The sequence below is a fragment of the Diadema setosum genome, chromosome 10 (assembly GCF_964275005.1).
Source record: "Diadema setosum chromosome 10, eeDiaSeto1, whole genome shotgun sequence".
NCBI classification, from domain to species: Eukaryota; Metazoa; Echinodermata; class Echinoidea; order Diadematoida; family Diadematidae; genus Diadema; species Diadema setosum.
This window is the reverse complement of record NC_092694.1, coordinates 15,037,595-15,059,144: the sequence shown is the minus strand read 5'-3', so window position 1 is coordinate 15,059,144 and position 21,550 is coordinate 15,037,595. Positions and strand designations below refer to the sequence as shown.

Genomic DNA, 21,550 nt, shown 5'->3' with positions numbered 1-21,550 from the left:
CAAGAAAGCAAACGGAGATACAATTAAAGACGATGATTAATTTGATAGACTGTCTTCCTTCCTCTTTAGGGAGACTTGTAAAATTCGGAATCTGTCAATTGGATGTCCATTTCTAAATGGTGTAATGTCTTTTGTACTAGTAGGTTGTGGTTTGTACGCTTTATATGAGTAAAGCAAGAGAACAATAAAGAGTTAAAGAATCAAAGCAGTTTTGTGTGTGTGTGGGCTGTCGACAGTTAAATCTGCAAATGATCACTAATAATGTCCGGCGATTACTATTAACGAGATAATATTTGTGTCTGGAAATGTACTCAAATTATGCTGTCGGGTATATAAAGCACGGCATTAGTATGTATTGATATGGTGGAGCCAAGTGTAAAGCCTAACATTCCCAACTTCAGTGGGTGACAGAGGTCTTGAGTTGCTGTGGGCCGAAAAGCAGTAAATCTGAAGGTAAGAATGGCTCAATCTTTAAACTGTATCACGAGTCTAAAATGGCATACATGACAACTGGGAATATTTCTGGTGATGCCAGTACTCTATACAACTTTTGTCGTCTTTTCAAAGGTATATTTATTAAGTTGATATCATAGACAATTATTGGAACAATGCGCAGAAACATATTTATCAAAGAAGAATTTATGTCGTGGAATGTCATGACACGCAGTTATGGCATTCGTCGCATGAAGCGGTAACTTTATTATAATATTCAATGGCACAGTAGTACCAAGTGTATGACACAACAAATGTTAACAAGTAATGTTAGTCATTACTTATTTTACCATGTAATTTTGTTGTTATTTTCCTGTCTTTCTGTTATTCGAGTCAGGCAATCTCTAGCAGTTTACATACAACGCTAGGGATTTATTACAAAATAGTCGTCCGTGGAAAATATAGTATATAAAAACCTATTCCAGGTGATATTTCGCTTCTTGTTCAATACAACTGTAGTAGAATACACAAGGTTATATACAAGACGCAACAATAAATTTTCTTAAAGTAGGAAAGGTGCTGAACTTAGATTTTTTTTGCATCTTTCGAATGAAACAGTGACAATTGGTCACATTTGCGCAATTACGCAAGTAAAAATCAGGTGAAGTGGTGATACCACTCCCAAGCCCCCCCCCCCCCAATGTCAGTGACTGTTTTACACATAAATCTGTATGAAATCTAATCAAACTGCTATGTCTGTATGGAAAACAGAGTATATTGTTTGGGGAGGAGCATAACAAACGCTGCAAAATCATTATGCAGAAACAGTAAGGATTTAATGATTCTATGTCTTGCTTGGTGCATACCATCCTTGGGATTTTAGGATAGTATTGAAGCAACGCAACAACCCCATCCTAAATTACCGATATCACAGAGAAAATCCAGAATTCTCTGACATTGTTGTTTACATCGCATAATTATGTGATATTCCAATGAAGCTTTAACAGTTTCCTTCGATTGATGTGCAGAAGCATTCAAAGCTATCAATCCAAATGCAGATGTTAATTCGATCTCCTAAGATTTTATAAGAGATAACACCCTGATTCGGTTGTACTGTTTCTCTGTAAAAAAAAAAAAAAAAAAAAAAAAAAGGTCACGCATAATAATATGTGTATACGACTACAAAAATGATTCTTTTACAATACATTTGAATGTCGCCGGGTCATATTTAAGTAGCGCATCCAAATTAAGAAAAAAATATCATTGAGTACATGGAATGGGTGGAATGTATGATGTATTGCGTGGATCTGTGTCTCGTACTGACATCTAATTGACTATTTCATGATTACATTGTAGTGAGGTAACCTCAATATTTTCACCGAAATCAAATCTAAGATCGAAGAAACTGAACTCAACTCACGTCTGGATATAACATCAACGTGCTTACGAAATCAATTTTTAAGATTCTCGATTGATGCAACTGTAGAATAATGCAACAAAATAATTATATCAATATAACAATAAAAGCATGTTTATTTCCTATTAAAAGCGATAAATAGCTCTAGACATCATGCAGTATCGATTTTTGTGAGAATATACGAATCAATCTTTGTGTCATAGTATTCCGTTCCTCCTCGTTGTTATTTCCGAGCCATCTTTTTTCCATGTGCACATTTCAGCGAGTGTTCGTTATTATGTGCTGACTCGTAATCATGATGAAAGTCGTGGAGACATGGTGTTGATAAAAAATTGACAGTAACAGGTGCTATAACGCGTCCTTTCTCAGGTTCGTTTAACAGGCGAAAACATGTAAGGTTGACGAAAAGGTTTGTAAAGTCATGGTTAATGCACTAGTAGGCAAAGGTGTTGACTCTCTATTTAAACGTGTCCGAAACGAGGATGCGGATTAATGCTGCAGACGGGCGTGTAGATACAAAGTACGCTGAATCAGTGAACAATCCGAGGTTCTGCAACACAAACCACAGTCTATTCCAGTTACATTCCCTCATTACGGTTATGGATATCCCATTCTCTCAGACGACGAAAGCGTCGGATACCTCAGATAAGCTTTACATAACCGTCGTTGAGGGCGTGCGGTAGGATCTTGTTCTCGACCGTTGCTCCTTTGATTTCAAGACTGTTGTACGTCTGCGGACATCCTTGTCATTCCTGTAAAACAACATCAAAGCAAATTTGTACCCGCGGCATAGTATACACGTTAAGTTGCTTAAAGTTTACTAAACCTTTGTGTTCATATGTGGCAGATAAGAATGAATACCGTAGGGGCGTGATACGATATCCTTTCAAGGTCGTGTATTCGTTGTAAGTTCGATGCGCTTTGAAAATGGCAAGTAAGATAACGCATTGGGGATACACTGTTTAACATTGCTGTTCCTCGAATTGAATGAATATGGGGAGGATGTTGAGCAATTGGACTTTACATTGATGTTCAAATGGACTAAGGATTAAAAAAAAGAAACTGAAGGAAAATACATATACCGGCAAGAAAAAGATACAATCACTATAAACATGATATTAAAGCGCATACATTTCATGCTCCAGCGCTTATAAACTCCACTGAATTCTAATCTTCTGTGTGTAGGAACAGTCGAGTATGTTACATCCGGTGATGCGCACATTCTGAGTTTCTATGCATTCATTTCACAGATTTTTTTTTTTCATAACTTCATCTCTACACATAAAATAAGTACCACTGTCAGTATTCGAGACCAAGAAGATACAATTAATTATTTCTTAAACAGATGACATCGTTAAACGGCGCCCAATTACACACACTGCAAATCATATTTTACTTACCGCCAGATTTCGAGGATGGTCTTGTTTCTTTTCCTGATCTCCTCCGTGATTGGATAAAAGAAGACGAAGACCAGACCAATCAGACTGATCCCCAGCGGAACAGCGGAGACAAGAAGGCGAAGCGTGAGAGTGACGCTGCTTGGCTGCTCACAGGCCGCCGCCACGTAGCCAGCAGCGCTGTAGAAGTAACAAGGTCGAGGAAGAATATTAACGCCTATTTCACCGTAAATACACCTTTGTTCTTAATATGAAATGAGCTAGAAGGGAATGCTGTGCCTTGTTTCATTGATATTACAGCTACGCTGAGAGTTGTTGAAACTCAGCAGGTACAGTTTCTTAACGAATGTTCAAACGTATTTGTAATTCTTTGTTCGCTTCTGCATTCTCGGCAGCAAAAATCATTGAATTAAAGTGTTTCGTATTAATGTTGTCAAAGAATTTAGAAGTTGAATGACGTCTTTTTTTCAGTTCAGTTTTTATTTCTGCATTTCAAAATCAATACAAATCAACAAATCAACAAAATACTTACATAGTCATTTACAGAGCTAATATTCGTAACGTTTGGATCATACATACATTTTTTTTTTCAAGAACGAATATTATATATAAAAGGAAGCAATAGGAAATGATAAAAATGAAATGCAGGGGACTATCATCATAAGCTAAGCTTGACGAGGAAGATGGCCCCAGGTAAAGAGATACATAAAGAAAATCTTGCCACTCACTGAATGGGGGGGGGGGGGTAATTGGGCACAATAGAGATACATAAAGAAAATCTTGCCACTCACTGAGTGGGAAGTAATTGTGCGAAGGGCGTGCGGTGCAGTGCGGTGTGCAGTGCGGTGTGAAAGAGGGCAAAAAAAAAAATAGAGAATAAGATAATGCATATAGTCAGATAGAAATATAGATATACATAGATACAAACCTTTACATTCTGATAGAAAGATAGATAAACAAATAAATAGATAAATGGGTAGATAGATAGATGGATAGACAGATAGAAGGACAGATACATAAGGAATGGGGAGGAAGAGTCCCCAACCCAAGTCCCGAACACAAGAAATGACGTTTACAAAGGAGGGATGGGGGTACCGTGTTCTTACCCAAGCGCAAGGTTTGATATGGCCAGGGCGAAGCCTGTCCCAAATTTCATGAACATGACGAAAAATGCGTAGAACACCGCCTCGTACGTATTGTCTGTCTTCAATAAGAAATCGTCAATCACGTCTGGCACCATCGACCTTTGGGGGGAAAAACAAGCAAAATGAAACAATAACAAAACATACTGAGCAATAACATAGTGACCCATTAACGTGCTTTAGTCTGCGCGCCAGTTTAATTAAAAACGATAAACTCCGCTGACAGGTTATTTTGCACAGGACGTTACTCCAAAGTACGTGAGCGTATTGGTTCTACAAACATGAAGATAATATCTATGTGAAAACTAAATGACATCCGAGTATGCTACAGGTTTTTGCTAGTCTGTATTATTATTGTGATTAGCTAGTTGCTACGATCAACTACAGAGATTACCATGCATTAAAAATCGTGGACATTCCCCGATCATTTTCTATAAAATAAATCGTTATTTTTCACTGAATCCAGTACTGGCATGCACTTCTATACAAATCTGATGATATGTATCATTATTTTGTGGTGTGTCACGTGAGTCATAGGTGTAAGAAAACATAAGTAGCAGTAGTAGTAGTAGTAGCAGTAGCAGTAGTAGTAGTAGTAGTAGTAGAAGAAGAAGAAGAAGAAGAAGAAGAAGAAGTACCAGTAGTAGTTAAGTAGTAGTAGTAGTAGAGTAGTTGTAGATGCAGCAATATTAGTAATGACACAAATATTTCATAACATTGAAGAACATGACGACAAAAAAAAAATATAGTGGAAACAAGGGAGAATAAGACGAAGAAGAAAGTCTTACAGCATATTCTGTTACTCACCATGGAAGCAGCATTATCACAGCTAACATGTTTCCTGCCAAAATACATGTTAGGTAGAGCACCCAATCGTAACCCTCGGGTAAAACGCCGTGTATGATAAATAGGGGCAGAAATAGCTGAAAAGAGATGAAAAATATGACATTAAAGTTTCTTCATGTCTACTAAGAGCTGCATATCATGTGGCACTGCAATGACTACTCTGAGAGAGCAATGCTGAAATGTTTGTTTGTTTGTTTGTTTATTTGTTTAATTTTTGGTTTATGTTTTTTTTCGTGCACCAAGAAATATGAAAAATGTAATCCCTCTCAGCCTATATTCATGGGTTTGTTCCTTGTTCTTTAGGGATTGTTGTTATAATAAATAAATAAATAAATAAATAAACAAATAAGTAAACAAATAAATAGATAAATAAACAAATAATCACGATTGTTTAACGTTCTCCGAATCATATTCATATTATTGTACTTGTCTTAATATTTACAAAATTGTATCACTGTTCATTTTATTTATTGCATTGTTGTATCATTATTATGTGTGTTCAAATATTGTTATCATATGTGTTGGAAATAGAATAAAACGAAACGAAACGAAATGGCATTATAGCTCCTTATAGTATTTGTGTCAAACTCTACGAGGAATTTGTATCGACTATACTAATTGTTTTGTCAATAACAAGACACTTGCGGATGTACGTAACTTTAAATGACTGTAATTGTAACTATCATCACAGTAATTTGTAAACTATTACGATCAAATCTGATTCTATTGCGATGATACTTCTTGGCAATCAGATTTTAAAATGAAAAGTAAGATTTCAATCTTTTTTCTAGATCACTTTCCCTCCCTCTTTCTCTATATATTTTTCTCTTTCCCTATATATTCCTGTTTATCTACATGTATAAACGTTTCTCTTTCTCTATTTTTCTCTTTCCCTATGTATTCCTCTTTATCTATATATTCCTCTTTCTCTATGTATTTCTCTTTCTCTATATATTCCTCTTTCTCTACGTATTTCTCTTTCTCACTCACTCTTTCTAGCCATACCTACATGCTTACAGTTTTCCCTTCACATTTCACAACATCCCCGAATGTTTCCAATAATTCCTGTGACTTACCAAGCCTCCAACGAGAAATGCTGGCTTCTTTCCAAATCGCAGCATTATCTGATTCCAAATTGGTATAAGAAGCACGCCAAAAACCTGTAATTGGAGACAACAAAGGGTAAAATAAACAAATAAACAAACAAACGAAAATTTACAAACAAACAAATTGATTGGTTTGTGCAAGAAGTTGAGCAACATCCCGTTTGGGACGTCATTCCGACTCTCAGCAGTCCACCTCTCAATATTTACCAGACAAGTGAGTCAGCATATCATCTGATACACTGCATATTCATACTGCGTAAGCGACAGACAGATTTGCAAATTATAGATGATAGCTAATGATTAATAATCAATTATTGGTACGCTGAAGTGACAATGATGGTTTGGGGTCGCATCACTACATTCCATCTGAAAAGATTTTTCAATGCGCGGTTAGAAATTGCCGACACATATATAAGTAAAAACAAGAGAGAGAGAGAGAGAAGGACAGACAGACAGACAGTTAGAGAGAAAGAAAGAGAGAGAGAGAGAGAGAGAGAGAGAATGAGGGAGGGGCGCGGGAATATAGGCAAATGTAAGAATTATTGATAAGTTTTCTTTCATACATATTAATCTTCAAAGAGTTAACATAATAAACGACATTCTCTAATTGATGGAGAACGTTTACTCCAAGTCAATGATCCTTCCTACGCAGTCGTAGGTAATGGATCATCAGATTCCCATTGCCTCGTCTTTCGTTGTTTTTCATGAACTTCAACTTTTTATTGACGAATGGCACGGTGACGTGAACACGGCGCACTTTAGGTTTTAACGAATATTGACTACACAGCTTCCGTCTTCCGATGACTACACTGTATTTAGTCTGAATGTTTCGCATGGCTAGAGTGAATTAAGTTATGGTAATTGATTTATGTCATGATTTAGATATCGTACGTCATTTGATCAAGAGAATCTAGAATGTAGACCCTTGTGGACCCCTATATGAGAACCAGCTTTTGCCGATCAGGGTGTTCCACCCCATGTAGTGGCAATAAATTCAATTCAATTCAATTCAATGTACGAAACAAATTAAAAGCCCAAACTCCTGTCTTAAACGTACAATAACATTAGAATGTAACCACTATCTATTATGCCTTTGCGTCTAGATAATGTTGATTCTAATTTCCTTGTTGTTGTTGTTGTTGTCACTAAAATGATTATTATGCCATGGCAAAGGAAATTGTGAAAATGGTGAAAAATGGTGACGATGGAAAAAAATTGTTTTTAAGGAGTCTTGGAATTATAAGTGTTACATTTATAGGTCTAGAATTGTATACCAGTACTCTCCAGATTCCTTTTTAACTCCACCGTGAAAATTCATTTATATCGTCGTCCTACATCGCCAGGTAAGAGAGGTATCCCAAGACTCACCATGATAAGAAGGATGAACGTCTGGTAGTCGTCGATGTGCATGACGTATTTGTAAAAGAGCGCGAAACTTCCTTGAGCTGTCTGTTGGAAGAAAAGAGTTCGAGAGCCTCTAGAATAAATGAATATTGCCGCCGTCACGATGTCTTTTTATTCTAATCGTGATATACTTTCGTTTTAAGGAAGAAAAATGTTTGTCTGTTGTTATAAAGTCAAAGAAGACAAACAAAAGCAACTTCTAGCTGTCTAGACCCACCAGCCATCCATATTGTCCCCTTCCCGCCCCTTCACAATATACATTTTGAATTTTTCAAGGCCATTTTTTTACTGCATTTTGCAGAATAAACACTTCTTCTCCAGTGTAATTCTAACTTCGGTTGAAGTAGACGAACATGGCAATAGAATCCCTAGTTCTTCTTTACTTAAATAATGACTTCCCATGTTTGCGTTTGTTGTTGTATCATGATGTTGTTATTGCTGTGTAATTATAGGTTTACATCATTTTATTTTCTTCCTCTCTACTTACTATTCATGGTACAATCACAATTATCATTGACTCTATATAGGATCAATGTCATACCACTGTTGAATATTGATATTACTTACCATTCCGGCAAGCATGAGAAAGACGAATGCTAACATCAGCATGACGTAGGGTTTAAAGGTCAAGACTTTCTTCACTCCGGCGCCAAAATCCATCTCGTCTGCACGATCCTTTTTCTTTACTGTTGAAGGCGAAAACAATATTTGTTATGTATCGATAATGGTATGTTTTTTACATAATTTTTCGGTTCTCGGCTCATATCACTTTGCTTGGATGAAATCTGAGTAAATTTCAATTAAATCAAATAATCTCTTCTTATTTGAACTGTTGCAGTGTCGAAAAGAATTGATTCGGCAGAAAACATGCAAAAAAAGTATAAGAACTTTCTGCTTGCATGACTTAACAACTTAAGTGTTCAGCTTGCATTGAGTTAACTTCTTGTAGGTTTTAAATGAGTTTTATTCATTCCTTCTCTGAACTCATGAAGTGTGTTTATAATTGATACATTACTATTAAAGAAACCCACGGAACACGGAAGCACACGGTGGATTTTGAACAATAATGAAAGTGTATGGATAGTTGAGAATTTTGTATGTGGATTGGCTTAGGATTAGTATCTGCAAATGTTGTTACTATCAGAACTTACTCTTCTTTTCTTTAGTGCCAAAGAGTGCACTGGAGGCGCTGAGGAGGATGATGACGCTGATGGTAAGTGCTCCAACGCTGTATCCCAGTTTCTGAAGAAAAAAAAAACCCAATAACATAAATGGTCATAGAGAAGAACGTGCGATATAATAAAATCGACAAAGGCTGTTGGAAAATTGGAGGTAAAGGACGATCCATGATAATAATTATGCGCATACCCTATTGGAAAGAACACAGTGTATCGGCAGTGTGTTCACAGTATGTTCATTATAGTCTACTATCTAAAAACGCTCGAATTTAACAGTATGAAGATGATTTCACACTGTGGTGTGGTTTTCACAGTGTTCACATAGTAATATTTTGTTTCACACTTTGAATTGACGACTCACATTGTGTTGACACTGTCTCACAGCGTCTGAATTAAAAGAATCGCACAATAGTATAGTACATAATTGTGTACGCTGTTCGTAACGTCGATTTGTTTTGTTTTGTTTTGTTTTTATTTCTAATGTTTTGCAATATACTGAGAGCACGCATCGCCACTCTGACCTTCGAGAAACGAGGACTCAGTGGGGTGCTAATATGTCCAAGCACTTTCAAAATGACACCCCACAGTGAGTGTCGGTGACGCATAATTGTCCATAAAGACGAGAAATTTAGGTTGCTAAAAAATCATACACATAGAAATATAATGCACGAACACACACACACACACAAACATATATATATATATATATATATATATATATATATAGAGAGAGAGAGAGAGAGAGAGAAGAGAGAGAGAGAGAGAGAGAGAGATGAGAAGAAAAAGGAAGGGGCAAAGACAGCGAAGTAGACTAAACAAAAGACCCTGAATTCCAGACTTATAAAATATAAGCGTTACAATAAGAGCACTCAATTGTGGTCATTACACCACTCTGTAGGAGATGTCTAGGGCCATTTGATGTCTTGATAATTCTCCACGAATGGTGTCAAGTGTCCGATCAAAGCACCCTTGTAAAGACTGTGTGCATAGCTGAAGCGTAGATAGTCACCATTATGGTTACCGTTGCCATCGTTTAATGGGATAATGTCTTGAAACTGGCAATGGTTTGCTATATTGAACTGTTGATAGGCAGTCTGATTTGCGTCATTCGAGCTCATAATGATAACGCTGAATGTATTTATATGATAATCATATTCCTTGACCACATTTACCTCACGAAACAGGTAGCAGCGGACTTAGGAATCTCCACTGTTTTGGCACAAGCTGTATGATACCTTCATTGAGTTTCGGACGTGATTTTGTATTTTTCAAATGGGTGTCATTAACCTTAAATTGTTAACCATAATTATTGTCCTAAAATATGGCTTCACAACAATACCTGTCTACCAGTATTTCCTGTCACCTCAATGTTTATCATTATGTTGTGTTTATTCATAAAGACACAGATCAACTATATATAAACATTATAATGCAGAGGCTTCCATAATACACAAATTGTTCTATGCAAAATTTTACTTAACATCGTCAAAATCGGGTGGCAGATGAAAACATTGCATCAACCATAAACGTATCCTGTGCCTAATGGTGTTTGTTTATCTGTTCACTTTATGTATAGTACCTCTTTCTGCACTATACTTTAAAGTCAATCTTCCAAGTGTATACTGATATTTTTGGTTATTCAATGAAATTGTATGTAGGTATGGTTCATTACACTTCATGATACTTTTATCGCGTATTTTCTACAAAATGATCAAATGATAATTGTGTAATAATACTTTGTATTTTGTTTCAGTTTTTGTTTTTAGGGAGATTAAGATTTTGTTCTACCTCACGCTCCAAGTAGTCGGGATCGGTGGCATTGGACGATCCGTTCTCGCAGTTTGGCCCGTCGTAGCCCCGTGTGAATCCGGCCACCGACTGCCCCATCACTAAGTTTCCTATCACGTTTGCCATTACCTCGCACGTCATTCCTGTAAAGACACAGTTGACAGCCACACTTTACAATACTCATAAAATCAAATGGGAGGCACTCGTGGAGAATGCAGTTCTCAAACAAGACTATTAAGTCGCTAATGGCATAGAAACTTAAAAATAAAATCCTGGATGGTGGCAGGGGGGTTATCCGGATCGTCTTTAAAACCTGATTGCCCCTTACCTCTTACAACAACGCACCTGTCTTGAAAGATTCCTCAGATTATGTTTATAATTTGTCGCATAACATTGCTATTAACAGCCAGGTAAACAAGTAACTACCGGCAAAAACTAGTAACCTCTTTGGCGGTTTTATGAAAAGTACCGTGCTTCCAATTACTACCTTAGAGTTAACTTTGTGTAGAGTATTGGTAAATTATCCATTCCAACGTAGCGAATTGTAAGTAACCATGATTTAAAAAATATATCACCTAAGGAATCTCATGACAACTTAAGCACATTGGCCTCAAATACACAATGCGTATGCTAGGGAATAAGTGAAGCAATATTGATTATGCTCGTCCCCTGACGTCCGAGGACGCCACAAAGAATTCTTGGAAGAAAAAAAAAAAAGCATGATTATTCCGACATCCACAAACTTACTTATTGCGACGTTTATTGTTATTAGAAACTTTGATTAACATGATTACAATATTGAATCAAAACAAAACTGAATATCTGGACTGTGCGACTGCACACGAAGGTGACATACATAGAAACAGTTGTTTCCTTTTCTCAGTGTTACTTTCTTTCCTGATCAGCAAATTGCAATATTACTTTCAACCATCAGACCATACCCTGTTTTAGGGTTAGTCTTTATGTTTACGGTGGTTGTCACCAAAACTGACTGGACTATCTAAAATGACTAAAATAACATTTTGATAAAAGACGCCTTCTGTCCAATCACTTATTAAAAAGACAAAACAAGAACATTGGCTAAGGAAGAGGTGTAACTCACTGAAGAATGTGGCGGAATCTCGCTCTAACTGGTCTTCACTCAAGTACATCGTTAGCGTTGTGTACGGCATGTGGTAAAACTGGATGAGGAAGGAATTATATTAAAGGACAGGTTCACCTTCATTAACATAAGGATTGAGAGAATGTAGCAATATCATTTAATAGAACACATCATTGAAAGTTTGAGGAAAATTGGACAATCCGTTCAAAAGTTATGAATTTTTGAAGTTTTTGTGCAGTCACCGCTGGATGAGAAGACTACTGCAGTGTATGATGTCACATGCGTACAACAATATAGGGAAAATATAAAGAGAATTTCACAAAATGTCATCTTTTGAAAAAAAAAAATACACATTCCCTTGACTCGTTACTGACATATGTTATGGGTAATAATATTCCCATTGCCTTTAGAAAGAGGCAAGTCAAGTGCTCTTTTATTATGCGAAAAAAGTGAAAATATGTTGAATTTTCTTTACATTTTCTTTATACTGTTGTACTCATATGACATCATGAGCCTTAGTAGTCTCCTCATCCAGCGGTTCCAACACAAAAATTTTAAAAATTCATAACTTTTGCATCGATTGTCCAATTTTCCTCAAACTTTCACTGATGTGTTCTACTAATATTGCTACATTTTCTCAATCCTTATGTTTATGAAGGTGAACTTGTCCTTTAAGTAAAAGAAGTTAGAGAGATGGGGGGGGGGGGGGGGAGATGAAAGTCAGTATGAGAGAGGAAGGGGGAAAACCAAGTGAGGTGTAGGGAAAATATATGAAATATTGTCTGTTACCGATAACGCCGTTTGGAAAGCACAGTAGAACAGAAGATACCAGGCCAAGAGGTAGCCATTTTCAGTGAAATCAGGAACGTACCACAGGAAGAAATACGTCACAGACGCAAAAAGAGAGCCAAACACCATCCTGTTTAGGATAATGGTTAAGGAGAAGAAAAAGTTTTAAAGTCTTATTATCTCCTTATCTTTGTAGCTTTTGTGAACGACAGCTAACTGACAACGAATATGGTAAATGAGTATTGACGACCAACCAACTATTATCGTGTGATGATTACTATATATTTTGCTGTTTGAAGAAACTATGACAATCAACTCAGATTAATACACACAAGTCGATCTTTGTTTTCATGACTGTTACAAAGAACGATTTCTACCAATGATTTGCATGCAAATAGTAAGGATTATTGCTATATTAGACATCAACAAGGATGTTATGCATTTGTTGTTGTTTTTTTTATAGCAATCAAATGTATAAAAGATACTGGCATTTTCAAATCAGTTTGTAATCGGAAAAAAAAAAATAGGAGAATACAATGTACTACAATCATATCAAAGGACACTGCTCCATGCCATATCAAGCTGTATATTTACATGGAGAAATAGACCGTGGTTCCTGCCCAATTTTTTTGCTGTTAACTTCACCGTCGAAGCAACTATTGTATTGAAATAAAATCGATCAGTTTGTTACCATGGTTTCAGCTTGCCGAACCGGGTGTCCGTCTTCATGACAACATAACCTACGAACGGGTCGGTGATGGCGTCCCATATTCTGCCGGCAAAAATGACGGCACTGGCGGACGCAGGAGTTATCTGCAGAAAATATAATCATAGGTACATACTTGTCAAACGACGACCTTCGCAGGTTTAAACAAACAGGAAGTGACGGCTGACGAAGCGTAAAGGTCGAGACGAGATGACATTACAGGAACCGAAGCATTTCAAATTTTAGCAAATAGAATCAAAAGCATCATTACATTCTATTTTTGCAGGGTGGCTGGGCGATATTCAATATTGAAAAAAAAGGCTGCAACGAGGTAAATGTCATAATACTTATAATGCAAACTTATGAGTGGATGAGTACATTGAATAGATATGAAGAAACAAACGGGGTGACAAATTGATGACTTAACTGGTTCTATCTGTTCGTTTTAAAGGGGCATTCCAGACGATTTTCATAAATTCACATTATGTACAGCAGTACATAAATCGACAGTTCCATGTATAGATTTGTGGAATTTATTGTGGTCCTTGAGCAGAGAAATCAATACTTTGAAAAAGCTTAAACAAATTACACTGAACAGTATTGGTGACGTGGGAGCCTCTCATATTTAAGAAATGTAGCAGTGTAATTCCATTACAATAATGCTTGCTTAACAAGTTCACCTGTGTAGAACCTATGCGTGCCTTCTTATTTTGTTCTGCTTCTTTGAGCCCCAAGTCATGCATTCTTATGGTGAGGCTGCCATGTCATCATCCTTGTTCATTGCAATTTGTTATAAATTTTGCCAAAACATTCTTATTCCTCATCCCGATAACTATAAATTCTGTAGCTCTGTACTCAGTATAACCAATATTATTAATAGTTGTTCAAATGTAAAAGTCTGAAAATCATCCGGAGGTCTCCTTTAAGAATTACAATTTTTGAATACTCAGATGACATTTTATCTATTTTGGTGTTAATCTCTCGCATCCTGTGTATTTCTACACGTGGACAAATATCATTAAACTGAATCTAAAACTGAAAATGAAGTGAAAGTGAAATATGAACAGTATAGGATATGTTACTAGTGTAAAGAAAATATGACAGAAGAATAATTGAGGTAACAGAGAGTATACACTACCGTTTCAAGTTGATTTTATTCTTTTGTTCTTTGGTTCTTTGCATTATTCTTCTCAGAATTTTACATGTCATCTTTGCAATTATCCCGAAATCAAAAAGTGTTGATTTTGTGTCAATATGGACGTGGATTTTTGGCAAACGGAAAATACCTTTACCAAAGATGTGTCGAAGCAAATTTCGCATGAGTAATTGTATGTGCTGGTATACTCTCTATTCCTGAGCACCTGATATTTCATATACAAAGGATTTATCAATAATCGAATGTTTATTTTTGTATTACTTGTTTATTTACTCGCTTTGTCTATCTTGAAGACACACACACATACACACACACACACACACACACACACACACACACAAACAGACAAAGAATCATTAACAGTACGTTGTTTTTCTACCTGCGCGGTGTCCAGAAGAAAGACGGAGATGTAGAAACCGACCACCGTGTTGGTCAGCTGGTACGGCATACTCCCCAGGCCGTAGCATACCTTATGACGTAGGATCAGTCGGTTGCTGCTCTCTTTACCCCTGGGTTTCTGGGAGAAGTCGTCGACGGTGAGAGGCAACGCCTCAAAGTGTGAGAAAAACAAAACAAAACAATAATACATTGATGCGATGATGATGTTCGTCAGATACTGCAGTAAGAAACAACGCTCAACTGCCAATGACTGCAGCGGCGATGACAAGTACAATGTTGTTAGGCAGTTGCTTGACAGGAGGCAACTTGTAAAGTGAGTAGCAACTTGTAGGAGTAAAAGAGAGATGGGGTAGACAGGGGGAAACGAAGGGGTTTCAGATTTAGTCCAACATTATTACGTTGATGATGTCTATGTGTATTCATGTTATAGTCCTAGTTGCCCCTAATGTACTATGCGTATACACTGCACTACCTAACTAAAGGTGGTGGTAAGCATGGAAACAAGAGTATTGACGAATAAAACTAGTTGCCCCATCATTTTTTAATGCGAGACCAGTAGAGCAAAGTTTTTTGCAAGTTTTCCAAGATGACAAAGACTGTCATGATATTAAATGTACATTATTATCATAGCCCGAATATATCGAAGTAAATTTCGTTATCAAATAAATCTAAAAGATATACAATGAACAATTAACATCTATTATACATGGATCCGCATGTTCTTCGTAAAATTGCTGCGTGCATTTTGACTAAGATGTAGAATAATAATTGCAAACATTATAACCGCCATGCATGGTATCGAATCCGAGACATTGAAGTATCTATTTGATTCGACATTGAAGTATCTATTTGATTCGACATTGAAGTATCTATTTGATTCGACAGGGAAGTTTTTTAGTTTTGCGGGTTTTTTGTTTGTTTGTTTTTTCTTTACATAAACGTATGCACACAGAGATTATGCACAAATTTACATGCATAATATGTCCACTCTTATACATATAAATACGTACGTTCAGGAATGTTCAGGGATGTTCAGGAATCTTTGAACAAGCCTTGTAGTAACATATTGATTGTTCTGAAGCCTAACTAGGCATTTGAAAACACATATGAATTGCCAAGAATTGTAATATCACATTACAAAAATAGAAATTACGCATTCTCATTTTTACAGTGCCTGTGAACTAGAATATCCTAATATCACAAGGGAAGGAAGGGCAAAATAAAGATAGGTTTTGACCTTTGTACTCAGATCATGATTATCATAACTTATCTCTGTTTCCGTATTTGCTTCTTTTCCTTTTTGCCCTAGTGTTTAACCTCTACGGAGATTACAGAGAGGTAGTGATTAATTAGATAGTAATTTATGTATGGTTTATTTTAATTCTGGATGTTTGATATTGCAGTTACTGTGTAGCTGGCTTTTAACATATTGTTTTGTATTGGTCTATTTATGCCCTAAAGTAGTGAACATTTCAGGGCACTAATAAAATACAAATCAATAATGTGACATCTAAGACATTTATATGAAAAAAAATATATATATATGATATGACTATGTACATTGCCTTGATCCCTTCTGAGAGATCTTATCTTTATCGCGTTTTTGTTTGTCTCTCGAGTAAAGTTTACAGTTTTGATAACAAAATCTGTTTTTAGAAAATCAGTTGAACAAATTAGTTCTGCATATTTGATTGAAGAACCCAAAAAAAAACCAAACAGACAGCAATAATGTGCATAATCATCATATAAATAATACTCTCCAATACTGTTTAATTGTTTAGATGGTTAGATGAATGTTAATATCAGTCCTAAAGCTGTAGGTATGTTGCATGGCTTCAAGGAAATGCTAACAATTTGTGGACGATAGTTGTTGGCAATGTGCATATCAACTATAGTGTAAGAAGTTGTAGACTATAGTTCTAGCTATGCAACTAGCAAAACAAAAGAAAAAAAAAGAAAAAAAGAAATAAATGCTGAAAGTGAAGAAACGGACATAGATAATTTACACTATTAAGCGCTCCATAAAATAGGAAGAGATTGATCCGAAAACGGATTTAGTGCCATTTTAAAACATTCTTAAGTAATATAACTCAAAATAAAACCTTACTAATAGCACCTCACTTGTTACATAACAAGGAATATTCTTGAAGTTATAATAGAAATAGTTCATATCATCTTTTACTTATTTTATGTTTTCTAGCAGGTTTCATTGCAAGTATCTCAAACTAAGAAAAATTGAGTAAACATGTTTTGAACCTCAGAGCTCAACAAATAAACTCAAGGAATGTCATTGGTCGACAATGTACCATGCACTTACCTCATCATCCGTTTCCGACAGTTTCCACAGAGTCATGTCTCATGAGAGAGAGAGAGAGAGAGAGAGAGAGTAAGAAACAACGACAGACAGAGAGGAAGGGGGAAGGGGGGACAGACAAGCAAAAAGACGTATCGACAGACGACGGACCGAGAGCTGGACCAGGTACAGCGTACTAGTATATTCCTCACCAAATGGATTTCCAAAACGAAGCCAAGCAGCGGCCATCCATTTTTTTTTCCCTGCCTCCTTCTTCCAGTTTGTAAGGGCAGACAATGAGAAGAGATAATGTGACCGCGAGATTTATGAGTGGCAGCCTATGATATTCAGTCAACGGTGTCCCCAAATTACCTTTTCTAATTAGATTGAACTTTGAGCGGTACGGCAGCAACTTGTAGTATTCATGAACTTCAATCGGCTCGGGTCGATTTTGCCGCACCGCGAATATCGAAGGTAGTTGACTGCCCCCTTGTGACAGAAACTAGTCAGTGATAATGCAACGCCAGATTGTGCGACTTTGCATGGTTTGATTCACAAATGTGAGGTTCGATTGATGAATCTTTAATCTTCCAATAGATTAATAGTAAAGCATGACGTTCTATTTGTCTAGTAAGATAGTGTGAGTTATTTAGGTGGTCCAGTGAATTGAATGGAATCTTTACAAAAAATCACAGTAGTGATCAGACAGAATATCAATACATTATGCTATTTTCTGGATTCGAATCATTATCAGTCTTTGCTCTTGGTTTTTTGTTTAACGCACGCGCTAATATGGAGAGGGATCAAGATTAAAGTTAGCGTGTATGTATGTTGCGTTTATAGGTCTATGCGAGTTTAAAGTGTGTGTATGTGTGTGTGTTTGTATGTGTGTGTCTTTTGGAATGTATGTTGTTACTTTGGAACGTCACGGTAATCGCGTCCTTAGGCAAGGGCAACATTTCTTGGACACGATTCGGTGTCTTCATTCAATCACAATTGTGAAAATCATGGTAAACTGTGAAAGTCAATATTTAGGTTGGTGCTAATTTAACATAAAGACACCTTTGAATGCTCTGACCCCTCCCCCCCCCCCCCATCGCTCTCTGTTTTGAACCTCTCTTTTTCGTTCCTTTCTTTCCTTTCAAGCTCTCCCTCTTTTTCCTTCTGTCTTCTTTATCCCATTATTTCTTTCTTTCTTTTCTTTGTTTCTTTGTTCCTTTCTTTCTTTCTTTCTCTCTCTTTCTTTCTTTCTTCTTTCTTTCTTTCTTTCTTTCTTCTTTCCTTCCTTCCTTCCTTCATTTCTTTACTTCTTTCTTTCTTCATTCGTATTCCTGTCACAATGCGAAGTGAAGACCACATTCACGTAAGGCGCACTCGTGACCCCAGGTGTGCTGTGTTTCGAAATCTCGCTCACAGTAGGTGTTCGATCGATCGACGACGAGCATAGGATCTAATTATCGCCAAACTATCCCGAGCGGGCCTTGATTAATGCTACGCTGGGCAAGTGTTAGATTGCGATGTGCCGCTAGGCATGTAGCATCATTATTTTAAACTCTTTCTCTCCATCGATCGTATAGCAGTGATAGCTCCATGGATTGGATTCCAGACGACTACTTAAGATAATAAAGCTCCGAGGGCGTCATGTAATCCACTGAGCGAATCGCGTGAAACTCTTTTAAACAGTATGAGGTCGAAGGTCATGTCGCTTCAGGGTCATGGGGCCACGACGATCGTGTATCTGCAACGATTTTTTTTTTCTCGTCTTCCATGTTGATATTACTTCTTAGGCACGATGGCCGTTTATTAATGAGTTGTCATGACCGGAATTGGGGGAATAAAAAGAGCAATTTTTAGGGAAACCCATGCAAGCCCAAATCACGTTTTCCGCTTTATTAATCATAGGAATAGTGTATAGAATAGCCTATATTTCATTTCATTTCATTTTATTTCATTTCCGGCCAAAGCATATAATATGACAATTGCATGTAAACAAATTAAGTACAATGTAACTTGTGCATATCCAAATGAAACTTAAATACACGTCATTTGTTTACATGAAACAATAAACATACTTTAGTTGAAGAGATACATGGACAAAATGTGACTGAATCATAATAAAGAAAAGGTCGGAAATGGAGGGGACTGCTAAAAAGCCAAGCTTGTAAAATGCAGTCCCCTCGTGAGCAGTGAAAATTATTATACATATATATATATATATATATATATATATATATATATATATATATATATATACCGCTTGATATATGTCTTTATATTATGACTGAAAATGGTATATTAGCATTATGATTTTTATGATATTATTTCATTTATATGCATGAATTTGTCATGTGACTTGAAGTTTCATATATGGGCATATCCAAGGTAATGGGACCCACCAACGTTACATTTGGTGTTTCGGACATATCCACAGTGCTTTACATTCTAAATGAAATACAATGGCTTTATTGTGATTCCTGAATATTTTGTTCTTTAAATGAGTCACTTATATCTTTTTTTTTTCCAAATTGAAGATGAAAATTTCATGTGAACGTATGTAACAGGTGGACAGACATTGGTGTACTAATGTATGACAGTCAAATTAAGTATCTTCCATGGAAAATGATCCTTTCTTTACTAAATGAACCGATATGGATGATAAGAGATAACATCATCCACAGAAATCAAATTACCTGTGCATTAAGGTACTGTACATTTCTAGAGTTTAGGCTGAACGTATGTAACATGGACGGACAAAAATGTAACGTCCACGTCTGTCCACATGTTACATACGTTAGTTTTTTCTACAAGTGTACTATAGTGCACAGTTAATTTAAATTTTGGGGGTGATATTGTATCTTCTTATCCATATCAGTTGTTTTAGTAAAGAAAAGCTCATTTACCATATAAGGTATTTAATTTGACTGTCATGCATTAGTACACAAATGTCTGTCCACCTGTTACATACGTTCACTATTTTTATGTTTTTTTTAAATAAATCTTTAAAGATAGTTTGCTTGGAGCAAAATCTGGACAAAGTTATCTCTCTTAGGTGAGCTTTATACAGTGCTAAAGTGTTTGGTGGGTTATTCACATTGGAAACATAAGATTACCTAGTGTCTTTGAAATGTACCCCATTACTGTGGATATGCCCATATATATATATATATATATATGTGTGTGTGTGTGTGTGTGTGTGTGCGTGTGTGTGTGTTGGTTTATCATGTGTTTATGTGTATAATATATATGTTATATAAATATATATATATATATATATATATATATATATATATATATATATATAATTATATGCAATTGTATGTGTGTGTGTGTTCTTTTTTTTTTGTCTGTGTGTCGGTTTATACAAATATCTAATGTCAGTGTTAATAGGTCATAATAAGAACGTCGAATTTGACACAGAGCTATGATGATTATTCAAATTCATGAAATTCTTCCGTCGAGATGTTTTCATTGACAAATTGCCCTACATCGACGTAAATAATAATTTACGTCGATGTAGGGCAATTTGTAAATGAGAGCTATGATAAGATGTCAAGAGGCCAACCAGTGTATGACCATGTCCATCACCAAAAACGAACAATCCCATCACGCTCCCATGCACATCACTCAGCGCCTTTTTCTTTTCCTCTTTCTTTCTTTCTCTCTCTCTCTCTCTCTCTGACACACACACACACACACACACACACACACACACACACTCCCCCCTCCCATACACTGTTTCCTTCAAATATCTCTATAATTCTGTGGTTTCTTTTTCAAACTTATACTACACATCATAACCTGAAATCACTGGCTAGCAGCTGTCTCTAAGATCAAAAACCTACGTAAAATTTCGCAGAAAAAAAAAAATTGTTAAAATGTATTGAACCACTACAAAAAAAAAAAAAAAAGTTGATTCATGCATAGCAAGGAGGAAAAGGGTATTCTTGTTGACTTGTGTACCTTGAAGTTTTATTTACATATCATCATACATCATCGGCTTAATCATGCTGTGCACTAAATGTGACGTAAGAAATGAATACAATTTCCAATATCAAATACATACAGAAATAAATATCTACTCTCCCTTACATTATGTACACGATTCTATTTACATTGATGCAGCTGCTGCTGCAGTCAAAAGCTTTTAAACTAAAGCTGCCATCATTTTATGTTACAAGAGAGCTGCAAAATGCTTGATTTGATAACGCCCTCATTGTCGCTACTACCTACATATGAGACGGTAGAGATAGGGGCTAAATAATGCACTTCGTAAAATGCCCAATCCCACCTAATGTAATCCATTTTCCACGATTCTTCTAAAGTGAAACGTCATTGCAATCATATTGTGATGAAATATGAATATCTATGCTCACATCTTCTTGATGTGAACGTCGG

General features: G+C 36.3%; 1 protein-coding gene across 1 annotated transcript; it reads right to left on the bottom strand.

Moving 5' to 3' along the window:
* Nucleotides 1–2,501: 2,501 nt before the first annotated feature.
* Nucleotides 2,502–17,215, bottom strand: LOC140233785 (sodium-dependent lysophosphatidylcholine symporter 1-like). The gene is made up of 14 exons (XM_072313879.1): nucleotides 17,180–17,215; nucleotides 14,843–15,013; nucleotides 13,293–13,414; nucleotides 12,602–12,731; nucleotides 11,813–11,891; nucleotides 10,711–10,853; nucleotides 8,896–8,986; nucleotides 8,312–8,430; nucleotides 7,709–7,789; nucleotides 6,311–6,394; nucleotides 5,196–5,311; nucleotides 4,353–4,490; nucleotides 3,250–3,426; nucleotides 2,502–2,601 (listed from the first exon to the last, which is right to left on the bottom strand). The coding sequence occupies exons 1-14, from the start codon at nucleotides 17,213–17,215 to the stop codon at nucleotides 2,502–2,504; spliced, it is 1,587 nt and encodes a 528-aa protein (XP_072169980.1).
* Nucleotides 17,216–21,550: the final 4,335 nt, after the last annotated feature.